Source organism: Littorina saxatilis, linkage group LG3 (genome assembly GCF_037325665.1).
Source record: "Littorina saxatilis isolate snail1 linkage group LG3, US_GU_Lsax_2.0, whole genome shotgun sequence".
NCBI classification, from domain to species: domain Eukaryota; kingdom Metazoa; phylum Mollusca; class Gastropoda; order Littorinimorpha; family Littorinidae; genus Littorina; species Littorina saxatilis.
Genome location: NC_090247.1, coordinates 64761929 through 64776684, shown reverse-complemented (window position 1 = coordinate 64776684; position 14756 = coordinate 64761929). Strand labels below are relative to the sequence as shown.

The 14756-nt window shown below is 43.6% G+C and overlaps 1 protein-coding gene and 1 long non-coding RNA gene across 2 annotated transcripts; both read right to left on the bottom strand.

Moving 5' to 3' along the window:
- Positions 1-4085: 4085 nt before the first annotated feature.
- LOC138961019 (uncharacterized) lies at positions 4086-8801 on the bottom strand. Its single transcript, XR_011454123.1, has 4 exons — positions 6943-8801; positions 6503-6598; positions 6085-6142; positions 4086-4792 (listed from the first exon to the last, which is right to left on the bottom strand). It is a non-coding gene; the product is annotated as an uncharacterized lncRNA (long non-coding RNA).
- Positions 8802-11860: 3059 nt separating this feature from the next.
- Positions 11861-14391, bottom strand: LOC138961280 (uncharacterized protein F54H12.2-like). Its single transcript, XM_070332882.1, has 2 exons — positions 14246-14391; positions 11861-13307 (listed from the first exon to the last, which is right to left on the bottom strand). Exons 1-2 carry the CDS (start codon positions 14389-14391, stop codon positions 11861-11863), a joined length of 1593 nt encoding a protein of 530 aa, XP_070188983.1.
- Between the last annotated feature and the right edge of the window lie 365 nt (positions 14392-14756).

Here is a 14756-nt window from a genome sequence, read left to right as displayed (position 1 = left end):
TAATAATAATAATAAATAACTTTTCTATAGCGCGAGTCCCATCAATTGGCTCCAGGCGCTTTACAAATTCATTATAGAATAAACTAGCACAAATCAACAAGCATACAAAGCATACATTTAACTGAGACATAACACCAAGAACCCAAGCACTAAGCAAAACTTAGCGTACAATGTTAAAAAGTACACACACACACACACACACACACACACACACACACACACACACACACGCACGCACGCGCACACACAAAGATACCATTGACAAAGAGACCATAAAGCACATACAGGGTAGAGAGTTCCAAAACAGAATAGAGTTGTGGAGAGTCTACTCAGGCTAAGCAAAGGCTTTACGAAACAGGTATGTTTTGAGTTGGGTTTTGAAGGAGGAAAGGCTGCTGGAATCACGGATAGAACTTGGAAGCGAGTTCCAGACGGTCGGAATCTGGTACCTAAAGGTTCTTTCACCAAAGGTCTTGGTCCTGGTTTTGGGGATGCGAAGGAGTTTTTCAGAGGAGGATCTGAGAGAACGGGATGGCTCGTAGATACTGAGGGAATGGGACAAATAGGGGGGAAGTGATTTCTCAAAACAGCGGTACCCTAACAGAGCGAGCTTGTACTCGATTCTATACTTCATAGGAAGCCAGTGAAGGGTGGTAAGTAGGGGAGTGACATGGTCTTTCTTAGACTTCTGCAGAATGAGCCTTGCAGCACTGTTCTGGACTCTCTGTAAGCGATCAAGTTCTTCAGTGGGGAGGCCGGCAAGCAATGAGTTGCAGTAGTCAAGTCGACTCAGGATCAGAGAGGAGACAAGTTGAACAGTGGCTTGGAGTGTCAGGAATGATCTGACAGAGGAAATCTTGCGCAACTCAAAAAAGGCACATTTACAAACAAAACTAATGTGTTTTTGCATTGTCAGAGCAGAGTCCAGGTACACGCCTAGGTCCTTAACAGCGGTTTGGGAAACAATCTGAGTGTCGCCTATTGTCAGGGAAGTACAGTCAATCTGATTTAAAGCATGCCTTGAGCCTGACAGCATCACCTCAGTTTTTGAGTCATTCAGCTTGAGTTTATTGTCTATCATCCAGGCTTTAACTGACTCAATGCAGCACTCAGTGTTTTTAACCACTTTTGGAAAATCACTGGGGGGAGCAGAATCCTCTATTTGGGTGTCGTCGGCATACTTGTGGTGTTCGCAGCCATGCCTCGAGATGACGTCAGATAGGTCCTGTGTATATAGTGTAAACAGAACCGGGCCTAGAACAGAGCCCTGAGGTACTCCGTGCTTCAGGGGAACAGGGGATGATTCTTTTTGACCTATTTGTACTCTTTGAAAGCGTTCAGAGAGATATGACACGAACCACTGGAAGGCTTTGTCGGCAATTCCAAACGTGAACTGTAGTCTCTTTAGGAGGACGTCGTGGTCGATGGTGTCAAATGCCGCCGAGAGGTCCAAGAGTGCGAGCACAGACACTTCCTTGTTGTCAGCACTGGTCAGCAGCTTGTCAGTTACGTAAAGAAGAGCGGTTTCTGTGCTATGATTTTTCTTGTATGCGGACTGATGGACGTCCAAAAGATCATTACTCAGCAGATGTTCTTGGAGCTGCGCTAGCACACACTTTTCTAACAGCTTGGTCAGAAAGGGTAAGTTTGAAATGGGTCTATAGTTCTTTAAGCACTCCGTGTCAAGGCCTGGCTTTTTTAGAAGTGGTGTTATGACTGCCTCTTTAAACTGTGCAGGCACAGACCCAGACTGAAGAGAAAGGTTTAAGATTCTCGTTACAACAGGAACAAGAAAATCCAGGCAAGTTTTCATGAGTGACGTGGGAATGGGGTCAAGTGTGCAGGATTTTGGAGCACATTTTGAAATAAGTTCAAAAACAAACTTCTCACAAACAGGGCTAAACCGTGTAAGGGGGGTCCCTGAAAATGCGGCGAAGGACATTTGTGTTTTGGATGAGTCGAGACCTTTGCGAATGTCAGAGATCTTCTGGTCAAAGAAATTGCTGAAAGTCTCGGGGAGTTCTGATGGGGGAATCAATTTAGGGAGGGCAGTGGCTTTCTTCTTCGCGAATAGCTCATCTGTTACAGAAAACAGAGCCTTGGTGTCTTTGCACTCAGCGAGGCGGGATGTATAGTATTCCTGCTTGGCACTGGTGTGGAGAGCTTTGATGTCGTCAAGCTGTTGACGATAAATCTGACGGTGAACTGTCAGGCCTGACGTTCTCCATAACCTCTCCCACTTGCGTACGAGCCGTTTGTGGTCCTTTATATCTTCGGACATCCATGGGGCTGAGGGACGATCAGTGACTTGCCTGGTGACAAGGGGGGCGTGGCTGTCCATCAGCTGACGTAGACAGGTGTTGAAGACCATCAAGAGGTCTGTGTCTGGCGTGTCGGCAGCAGTGGAGGCGGCAAACACCTTCACGTCTTCCCTGAACTTGTCCACGTTCATCTTCTTCAGGTTTCGTGACGTGACCGTTCTTACTGCAGGCTTGGGCTTCTGAATGCTGATGTTGAAGAAAAGAGCTGAGTGGTCGGATATCTGACAGTCTCTCACAGAAAATGAGCTTGTTGGATTGTCGGCCTCACGCACAACAAGCCAGTCAAGAGTGTGACCATCTGTATGTGTGGGTTCATTGATCAGCTGAACAAGACTATAGTCCTTCAGAAATGTCTTTACTCGGTTCACTGAACTGTTTGCCTGTGCGTCGAAGTGACAATTAAAATCACCAACAAACAAGTGTTTCTTTGTGTGGTACATTTCAAGAAGGTCTGGGAGTGTGTGTGTGTGTGTGTGTGTGTGTCTGTGTGTGTGTCTGTGTGTGGGTGTAGAGCGATTCAGACTAAACTACTGGACCGATCTTTATGAAATTTGACATGAGAGTTCCTGGGTATGAAATCCCCGAACGTTGTTTTCATTTTTTTGATAAATGTCTTTGATGACGTCATATCCGGCTTTTCGTGAAAGTTGAGGCGGCACTGTCACGCCCTCATTTTTCAACCAAATTGGTTCAAATTTTGGTCAAGTAATCTTCGACGAAGCCCGGACTTCGGTATTGCATTTCAGCTTGGTGGCTTAAAAATTAATTAATGACTTTGGTCATTAAAAATCTGAAAATTGTAAAAAAAAAAAAAAAAATTTATAAAACGATCCAAATTTACGTTTATCTTATTCTCCATCATTTGCTGATTCCAAAAACATATAAATATGTTATATTCGGATTAAAAACAAGCTCTGAAAATTAAATATATAAAAATTATTATCAAAATTAAATTGTCCAAATCAATTTAAAAACACTTTCATCTTATTCCTTGTCGGTTCCTGATTCCAAAAACATATAGATATGATATGTTTGGATTAAAAACACGCTCAGAAAGTTAAAACAAAGAGAGGTACAGAAAAGCGTGCTATCCTTCTTAGCGCAACTACTACCCCGCTCTTCTTGTCAATTTCACTGCCTTTGCCATGAGCGGTGGACTGACGATGCTACGAGTATACGGTCTTGCTGAAAAATGGCATTGCGTTCAGTTTCATTTTGTGAGTTCGACAGCTACTTGACTAAATATTGTATTTTCGCCTTACGCGACTTGTTTTTTATCTCCTGATAACTGACCAGAAAGGTGAAAACATCGATTCTGCAACAACCTCGTAAACTTTTTGATCGCTAATACACCACAACTTGATACAGTATGCAACACTTAAAGGCTTGATTACCTGTTGCATTGAAATGACAGAAGGAACTAAAAGACCATATGTAACTGAGAGGAACCGATGTATTCAAGTTCAGAACGAGGCAGTTTCTGCATCAGAGCCTGTATCTCATGCAATGGAGCCACTAGAAGAGAAATGTCTGGCGTAGTCTGACCCAACAGACAGAGAAGTCAAGGGGGGTAATCTATCGACAGCAGTTGTATTGCTGGTTTGTATTTGATCTTACAAACCATTCTTATTAACTTGTATAAATAGTTTATCGCTTCAGTAAACACTCATCTATTTTGAAGATTACGTAATTTTCACACACACACACACACACACACACACAAAATCGCAATTCAATATTTCACGCAAATTTTACTAATCCGCAAATAATTTTGCATGAACAAGTGTTATGTTAGGGAGAGAGTACGAGTGCGTAGCTAGACATATTTTGAGTGATGCTATTTACACCAGGATGCAAAGCATTCAGTGCTAAAGCTCTCAATTCACAATAGTTACAAGACAAAACACACTTCTTGGGGCTACAAGAAATGTTAATATTTTTAAGCACACAATTGGACACATTTTTGTAAACATTTTTTATTGCCTCCCTTGAATAAAACTTATTTTAAAAAAATACTCTGAAAAAAAAGTTATACTTAAAAGCAATGCTATCAAGAAATAGGTAGACAACCCGTGTAGATACCTTTATTCTAAAGACATTTGATTTTTGGAGGATGTCGATCACTATGCAATTTTACAGTTTTAAAAAAAAAGCTTCAGATGATCTCTCTTGAATAAACACTTGTTACAATTTGTTTTTACTATGTGTTAGTTTTAAGGGTATATAGAAAAACAATAAAGAAAAAATGCTGCAAATTGACTTGGACGTATCTACAATTTAATTAAACAAAATGTTTCAAATTATCTGATAATGTAATTCTACTTTAAAATTAAAGCACATGCACAAAAGTCGCACCCAACATAAAACATAAGAAACTATGATCTGCATCTCTTGTTATGATGATAATGGCTGGCACCTGTCGACCGACTTGCGCCCTGCATGTCAATGGTCTTTCTCTGGGTGACTCGATTCTGAGGAGATAAAGAAAATGCATTTAGTGCAAGCAGTACATAATGACAACACAAATACAATTACTTAAAGTAGCTCCTGGTTTCAGAGTATTTAGTTAAAGGCCCAACCCAACTTGTTTGCCTCAATGTCGCAGATTTGGTCAGACTTTCACATTGAGTAAGACAAAAAATTTAACAATGTTTTGATTTTTAAAAAAATATATGTGACCCTCCACCACAGATTGAGTCGCATGTCACCTGTGCATGATTTTCATATTTTTACATTTTCCTAAATAGTTTTGTGTGCTCTATCCAGTGGTAAAAACCGTTTTAGAAAAGAGCAAAAACTGTTTGAGTTATAAGCCTGTGACTAAGGTGACCCTCACACTGTTACCAGGTACTCCCCGGACTTGTATATTAAGCCTAGCGCAGAGCCGCGCGAGGTAACATGCGACTCATTTCGTGGTGGAGGGTCACATATATTATTCATTTTTGGTCGTTTTTGGCCCCATTCACTGGGAATCTTACTCAAGGACAAGGATTTTTCTATTTTTGTATGTGAAGCTTCCAAGCCCTAGTTTCAGAAACGTCCAAGAAACCCTCAATAATGGATTTTGTTGTGCCTAGTGATGGTTATCCAACCGAGTGGCGGAGCACTGGTGAATCCTTTCATTCTCCTGATTGCTTGATTCTGTAATGACATTGTGGAGTTGGTAGTTATGCGTGGGTGGGAGCCCAAAATGTTGCCAGGACTGAACATTTTGGAAAGGCGGGGTCCAGGGGCCGCTAAGGCTCCGGCAGGGTGCAGGGGCAGCGCCCTTGCCGGGGGGGGTCTAGGGGGGCAGCGCCCCCCAGCCGAAAATGAATGTTAGCAATTTAGGGAGGGTTTAGGTGGCCTCTCCCGACTGGTAAATTTTAGAACAAACAAGCTTTTTGGAGATGCATAATATATATACATCTTGTAAACTTGAAGGTTTTTGTAACTGACCAGCTGAAAATTAATTTAAGCATTTCATGAGGGGGCTATTTGAGCCTCTGCTGGCTTTAAAACTGATAACAGCAAACAAACAACAACAAATGGGGGAGGGAAGGGGGTAGGGGGGGGGGGGAGGAGAGAATGCACAAAATCAAAAACCTCTATACTTGAAGATGTTTGGTTGTATCACTCTTGCTAGGTCTACAAAAACAAATTAAACAAAATCTTAAAATGGGAGATGCACAGAAATTAATATGTAAAGCGCGGAGAGCACAGTTACTTGTGGTTCGCGCTATATAAGCTCTTCATAATAATAAGAATGTTAGTTGTAACCTACATCATGTCTCAAAAACTCTGGGGTCTGCAGTGACTCGCTCGGAATCAACATCAAGGTTCTGAAAAAAATTTGTAATAATGATCCACAATTTCCTTTCCTATTCCTACACTTACACAGTTACATCAATAACAAGACATATATGAAGCCAACGCAGAAAGCCAAGGCAGGAATAATTACGTTGAACAACTTTACCATGTCATATGAAGAAAGAATAAAAGAAGATAATTACAATTTACATGAAGCATGGAAATAAAAATTAAAATGGTTGGAAAACCAATAAATAATTTGTTACCGAAACCATCAACATTTACTAACACAGGATTTTCAAGGTAACACTCAAACAAAAATACTGTGCCACACCCAGCCCGATAAAATTGAAAACATGTAGAAAAGAAAACAAACAAATGGATCATCTTACAACTACAGGAGTGATTGATGTGTCACTGTCACTGTCACAAGCATCAGTCGGGGCCCACTGATGATGAATTGTGGTCCACCACAGTGGCACAACTCTCTGAAACAATTGAATATGTCTTGTTGAAAGCTGTTTATGATTGGAAACAAGAGGTGCAGCTGATAAAAAAAAAAAATGGTCACCACCTGTGGAAATTCAAAAATTATACTGCCACAATTGCTCAGTGTGACGGCCAATTAAATTGTTTATTGCTGTCATTGTAACCTTGCACTTTATGAAGTATATTGTGCTTAGAACTAGTTCATTTGTTATTTGTAAACTGTGACAGAAATCTACATTCACGTAGTGTGGCATGTGCTTCAACCTGCGAACTCCGTGAAAAATAAATGAAACATTAAAATCATAATCTAAGTTAACAGGTTACATGTATATTATATACTCACTCATAATATATAAATGTTTCTGCCTCACTTTCAGGCTCCTCGTCTGTACTGGAAACCAGGGTCTGAACATAATTATAACCACATGATTTAGATTTAGATGTTTGCCCTGAAATGTCATTGCTATGCATGATCATTACTTTTACAACCTGTTGGAATCAGCTAGAATTCCCTGGGTAACTAAATTAAAATAAAGTAGCTTGAAATGTTATCTTGACTTGGGATTACACTCAGCCATCTTCTTCTTTCATCATAGCTGTCCTCCTTCATCAAGTCAAAGATTCTGACATAAATAAAAGTTCACCATTATGGCCATGTTTAACAACTTGAACTTCACTCGTATTTCATTCGTAGCTTTTAAATGTTCATTATAACTTAGTTTTAAAGAAACAAATTCATACTTCAGCAAGTGACTCCACAAGCGAGGGTGGTATTCTGTCCGACCAGGAGGACTGGGAGGAGTCAGTATATCGGTATCGCTGGAGTAAGCGGACATGTCAAACACCTTAACCGTTAAGTTAACGGGACACGGACGGAATATGATCTGCAATATTAAAAAAAATACATGTGACTGCAATGTACCTCAGCTATTGAAGTGTTTTCAAACGATCTAACCATCCGACATTCGAGTGATTTCATTGTGGTTGTTGAAAATATAAATCAGAACTGGGGTCGGGGGACAAGTGAAGTCACGACACTCGACAGTCAACACAAGTTTCGGTTTGTTTCAATTTTGCGGATGAATCCTTCAACTTCAAGGCTCCCCTGGCAACGAGGACTAACTTTTCAGGAGATCATTGAGTCATACGTTCGCTACGTTTCAGGAAAGTACTCAAATGCAATTGTCGTATTTCATGGGTATACTTCAGATCTATGAAAGACATGACACACTCCCGCCGAAGTAAAGGTGCAACAGGACAACCTGTCCACTTCAAACAGGATATGCAACTGCAGACATCCAAGGAGCAGTTCCTGGTAAACACGGACAATAAGCAACGCTTCATCCATGCTCTGGGCGCTGCTCTTGAGCCAAAATGCACAGTGATCCATGCAAAGGGTGACGCAGACCTCAGCATCCCTCTTTCAGCAACAGAGAGCGCGAAACACGGCCCCACTGCTGTTGTCGGAGAGGACACCGACCTTGTCAGTGTTGCTGGGCTACCACGTGGACTCAGCTGCCCATGATGTATTCTTCTTTTCTGACAAGCACGGCAAAAAGAAGAATACATGGAGTATGAGGACATTGATTGCTAAGCTGAACAATGTTCGCCGCCTGCTTCTCTTTCTGCATGCTATAACAGGCTCGGACACAACATCAGGGCCCTTTGGCATTGGGAAAGGAGCTGCACTCAGAAAGTTGATGAACAGTATCCAACTACAGTGTCTTGCTGCAGCCTTTTTTGAAATACAGACACAAGATGTTCTGCGTGCTGGGAAAAAAGCACTTGTGCTTCTGTACAATGGCGTTCCAGATGAAAGTCTTCACGCACTTCGACATCGTCTCTTCTGCCCAAAAGTTGCTACTGGGACATCGTACGTCCAGGTTCATACCCTCACCCCCACCTCGGGTGCTGCGAAATATCACAGTCTAAGAGTCTACCTCCAGGTTCAGCAGTGGTTAGGAAACTGACACTCTTACTCCAACTGATTGGGGCTGGAAGCTGAATGGCGAAGTTTATGTTCCATGCACATCGGACCTACCAGCAGCACCAGCAGCTCTTCTAAAAGTGATTCGGTGTGCATGCAAGACTGACTGTGACACAAGAAGATGCAGCTGTCGTAAACACGGACTCGTTTGTTCGCCTGGGTGTGGAGAGTGTCGTCAGTGGTGCCAGTTGCTCCAATTCCCCGTCCGGCTTTACTGAATAAGGCGAGGCATATTGAGTAGTAAGGAAGAGGTATGCCTCAGGCCTCATTTATTTGCGCAGCTGCGCAGCCGCGCAGCCGTATTTTGATAGAAGGTTATAGGTTAAGGTGCCTGTGTTTAAGTAGTGATAAGGAGATATTGCGCATAAACGGTTTATTGCGTTTTATATTTTGTCATGTGATTTCATGTGCCTGTACCTGTTGCTCGGTACTAATGACCACTCCAGCTGGGGTAAGCACCAATAAAAAGCAGTAATTCCCCCATTTTCTCCGCGCTTCGCGGAGCCCTCTCTCTTTAATAGCTATGTAGTTTGGTGCCCTGTCAGGGGAGGTGTCAGGATAAGGTAATAAAAATGGTATCTCTACTCTTTGCGGAGCCCCTTCGCCGATAAAACCACCAGAGGTGGCCAGCGGGTAGAGAAGTTTAATAGGAGGTGATTTGTCTACCCCGAGGGATGATTAGGGTTTAATGCTTAGATTAGTGCTAGACAAATGGTGTGGGGTGGGTGTGGAAGTTAGCTCGACTGATGAGAGGGATGGGAGCTGATGTACACATATAACAAAAGTTTTAACAAGTAGACTCAGATTGTTGTTTTTTATGTGGGTGTTATAAACATCGGAGGTACATTTTACACCGAACACGAGTTGTTCTACAGTCAGTCATACATAATGTTAGGTTAGAGACTGATCACGTCTGAGCATTGCACCACAGAGATGCAAGACCTAAACATGTTAGAACTTGTTGATTGGTCAGCACTAAAAATAGAAACGGTTGTTCTACGTACAAGGTTTTGATAGGTACACCAGATAAGATAGGTATTATTTTGTTTTTGATATTTATTTTCTTCGTTGTTGCGGTGTTTAATTTTTTTTAATTTTGTTGTTGATAGACTATGTAAGAGGTAGGGTTATATGTGTGGTGGGAATAAAATGTAAGTGCAAACACACACACACACACCACACACACCTCCGATCACACACACCTCCGATCACACACACACACACACACACACACACACACACACACACACACACACACACACACACACACACACAAACACATGCGCGCGCGTTTACACAAGTACTTCCAAACAAGAAGGTAAAAAAAGTCAGACGTAAAGAGTAACAAAACAATACATAAAACTACTCACGGTAGCATTCAAGAGTTATACAGACACATAGTTATTAACTTTTCCAATATGATCATTTTATTATAAAAGTGACAGCAGTCTTTTGAATATTAAAAAAAAAATTAACATTTTGCACACACATACATTAAACAAAACAAAAAAAGCCAAATCATGATTGTCAATTATTTTAAAGGAACGAGGTGGTCCCCGGATTAGTTGTCAACTTCATAACCACTTCTTGGTGTCACAGGAAGAGGATTTACGGTTGTGGCAGGACAGTAAGCCGGACATGTGGAATACAGAGGTCGCTGCAGCTGCTGAGGGTATGCCTCGCTTTGTGTCGAAGCCGTGGCTGTGGTTGATGGTGTTGAACAGTAGTAGTCTGACGGCGGACACTCTGTGTGATTTTTCGGATGTTTTTCCTCCTCCTGCTTCTCCTCTGTGGGTGACAGAGAAGATACCTGTTGGTGGAAGTCTTCTTTGAGTTTTTTCTGCACTCTAAGCAGTTTCTGAAACTTTTTCAAGTCCAGGGTGACTCCTCTTTGGGTGGGGACAACACGCCCACCTTTGGTGCGGGTGGGAACAGCATAGTGGCGAATATGGATTTTTACAGCCCCTCTCCACGTTTTTACTGAGGCAAAAAGGCTTCCACCTAGCGGGTAGCGTGTAGCCGGCTGTGGTGGCTGCTTCATGGTCCCTGAAGGCATGATCGACTCCGCAAAAATCCTCTGTAGTGGTCTTTTTACATCCGTCCTGTCTTATATACACACTCGTGGTTCATGTACATCTTGATTATTCTGGTTTCAACGGGTCCACACTGGGTTAGCCTAAGGTCACGTGGGATGCTATGTCGTTTTTCACTCTGTTGCATCACTCACAGAGCAGTTGTTCAGTCACATGAGTGATAACCCTTTTTCGAAACGCTGTCGTTTCTGTCCACTTCCACACAACAACTCGCAAACACCACCAGGAGACCCCGTCTGGATGTGTCTTGGGTAATGCTACATTCCAACGACTAAGAATTTTGTCTCGATTTAGGTGTTCCCAGATTTTATCTGCGACGGTTCTAATGGCGTCAACAGTCCAACGTGTTGAATAGTCTTTTTTTTCTCTCTTTTTTTCTTCAAGGCGTTTGCAAACATCTCGTTTTAACTCACTAACAAACATCAAGAACAAACTGTTTCGCAGGTGATCTTTAACTTTGAGAATACCAGCCTCCAATTCTTCCAACATCTGCTCTAAAGAGGGACTGGCCGTCTCCATCATGACTTTTGTTTTGTTTTGTGTACCTCTCTTTTCTTACTAGCACTCTTCTAACCCTCTCTCTACTTTGGTGGGTACGAGATGAAAGTGGTGGTGATGATTCCGCCCCTTCTTCTTATATAGACACATATACACACACAAGACACACCCAATAAAAGGAATAAAACAGTTTACAGACCTAAACAAAAGACGATGCACGCGACCTCAGTTTCTTCTTAGCTGTTGGACCAAAAACCATACTCTTCGATCATTACCCCAAAGTCTGTTGGGAGAAAACACACGAAGCGTTCGAAATAAACTGGCTCCGCGGCTTTTCATCAAAACATAGTACAATACATACAAACCACAGGCTGAACTCGTCAAGTCTTGCAAAAGACGTGGGTTGTACACGTGGGCTGAACTGTGTTTCAGCATAAAGTTTTCAATGGCGGGGTGCACGGGTGGTAAACCAAAACTATCAAAATATTCCGCTTGTCCCAGTCCATCAAACCAGACACACACCCAGTGTTCTCCCGGTCCTGTACTGCGATCTGTATTGATGACAAAAGCGCTTGGGCGTCGCGTATTCACCTGTCGTGGGAGTCTGTCTCTGGGAAACACACCTCGAAACACACGTCGGGTATGAATGTCTCTCCCCAACACTCGGCTAATGTCTTTGCTGTTCATAGTGCAAAATCAGTCAGGACCTGGCGAGAGCGATCAATCTCGATCATGCTGTCCATTTCACCATACACAATCACCATCACAGGTGCTGGAAGGGCTTGGTTGAACTTCAGCTCCAGACGCAGGGCACCGCTTTTCACCAGTTCAAACTGATCTCCATCCAGAAGACTGGGACTCAGGTCAAAACTGTAGATAGCATACCCCAACTCAAAATCACGCAACTCCATGTAAGACCCCGCATCTTTGTTGGCGACACCCGTAGACGTCATGAGACTGAAGAATGACCTCACATACTGGTGTTGTTCAAAGTTCGGTGTCAGGGGTTTGCCGGGGATCTGTTTTCCGTCTAGGTACAGGCTGAGAAAGGACAATCCTTGTGTCTTGAAGTGGTAGGGATTACGTGAGGCTTGACCGTTGAAAGCAGCGCTGTCCACCAAGCCAATCACCAGGCGGTTGGGTGTCTGACTCAGAAACAAGTTGTCCTGCACAGCACTGTGGTTGCCTGTGGGAATGGAGAAAGTCTTCACAACGACCCTTTTCAAAGGATACTTGGCCGTACCTTTTTCCAGCGCTTTGGCGTGAGCGAGGCTCACAGCAGGGTTCAACTTGACTTTGCGAACAAACAGGGAGGCATGTGTGATGACACTGCGGAAACCCTGAAAGGGGTCAGGAGACATCAGGTGGAAGATGTTCTTGGAAGGAATGAGTCTGATCTTCACGTCCACACCGTTCATCATGTAGCGTTCCTGGTGCATGATGTCAGCATGAAGTCGCCCCATCATGTCTGCCTCTCTGCTCCGCATGGTTTGCTCACGCCGTACCTTCAAACCCCAGTTGGCATCCCCTGCTGTATCATCCAGGTGGTTGGAGCTATCTCGGTAATACATGGCACTGGTGAGGTGACTTTTCTTGGCTTCTCGTCCATAGTTGAGGGTGGCTTCAATGTAGGCACGGTAGGGGTAGGTGTTCTCTGAATTGGTCACCAAGGTATCATTGAGACTGATATCCACCTGGGAAAACAGGCTGTGCAACCAGTAGTTGACAGGAGCCACAGGGGAGTCAGCCTCCAAGTTTGTTCCGTCTGCTTTGGTGATTTTAGCTCGCACATGGAGATACGTGTTGCTTAGATCCAGGTACTCGGATGTAGCACCACTGATGGTAAACTCAATAGGGGCTCCTGGGGCCAGAGTAGCCAGAGGATGATACTCTACAAACATTCCCTCCTGCACAGCTGTCTGTGTTGGGGGTACAGAAAACAAATCCAATCCAGTATGTACACTTTCACATGACTGAGGGTGGGCAAGGGCCATGATGCTTATCCAAAAATATCGGCTGCTGTCGCCCTCCTTCTCTTCTTCTTCTGTCTCCCAGTCTGACCTTGGCGGTGTGGTGTAGATGATTTTATACGTTTCCTTGCAGGTTCTCCAGGCGGCGCGGCTGTTGTGCCTGTCACTCGACCCACGGCTTGGTGAAACAATCGCTTCCCTGCATTGCTAGCTCTCTGCTGTAGTGACGACTTAACACTACGCCCAGACAACACATCCTGAGCCACCTGCATACCTGTCCTAGCCCCCTCTTTCAGCAGAGCTTTTCCACCACTTCTCAAAAGAGGCACAAGGGCTCGACCAATACCCCCTAAGAGATTGCCAATACCATGACCTCTGTAGTTTCTTCCTCCTACAAACACGGGGAGACCGTGGCCGACCTGGCTGCAGTAATAATCTTCATAGAGTTTTCCACTGCCCTGAAAAGGGGTTAGACGAACCATCTTCTACAAATGGTCGGTGCGTCTACGACGAAAATGAAGCGTCACGACCGTCTTCCCTTGCTCAAATGCGATAGGTTTTCCCGTGTCCGTTGTTAAAAGCATTTCCACCGTGTTGAACTGACATCGAGTCAGTGGCATGTAATGGGGTTTTTCAAACATATGATGAACGACTTCTTCAGTCTTCTTTTTAATCGGCACCGTCCGCAACAATGGGACTAATGTGTCTCCGACCACTCTTTCGCGCACCAAATCGCAGTACACGTATATTGCGTGAAAATCTTGATGTAAGTCCATCATAGCCTTACCGTCAAAGTGACCAGGGCCTATGATGCTTTGTTGGGTGACATCTGTTTTCAAAATTCTCATCAACTCGGGGCTCATCCACAGCGAGATATTTTTGAGTAATTTAACACGTACTTTTTTTGCTGCTTTGGTGTAATAAAACCTTACATAGTGCGTAAGACTTACATCAACCAAGAGCTGGTTTAGTGAGTCTATAAAAAAAGCAGGTGAATCATACAACCCCTCTGGTAAAACTAGAGTATCACAAGAAATAACAACACCTAATGGGACACAAATTCGAAACTGACACGTGGCTTTTTCCACATTTACATACGAGTTGTTAAACTGAATCTCAGCCAACCCACACTCGTAGTCGGTGCCCAGGTCAATTGTTTGAGGTAGTTTTGTGTAGTAGTGACTCGCGTTGTTGTCAGGGTAGTGCTGCAAGGAGCTGTTGCTGGGGAGTGTCAGGTAGAACATGATGAGTGAAGACGTTGTTACTGTACCAAGGGTGGATCAATGGAAGGATTAGGAAGCACGTAGCCGAGACAACTTCCCAGTAGGGCCACCCACAAGTTATCCGGTCCGCGACCGGTTGTCAGATTGAACAGAGACACTCCAATCACCACATAAATAAGGAGCATCTGACAAAGGAAGACAATCTCGCTCCGAGGGACACGATGTCCAAATACACGCCACAGCTTGGATGTTCTTGGTCGCTTAACAACACTGTCTGGTTCATCCAGAGGCGTATTAATCTTCTGAGTTTTCTCCGTCAGAACCACTGAAGCTAGTCCGTGTAGGGGGTCAGTGCCGTCTGTGGAATCCAAGAATTGAATGACGGG

Coding starts and splice junctions, on each gene's coding strand:
- LOC138961280 (XM_070332882.1), bottom strand. CDS start 14,391: ATGTTCTACCTGACACTCCCCAGCAACAGCTCCTTGCAGCACTACCCT. Junction 13,308..14,245: donor GAGATTCAGTTTAACAACTC/GTATGTAAATGT, acceptor GTCGAGTGACAG/GCACAACAGCCGCGCCGCCT.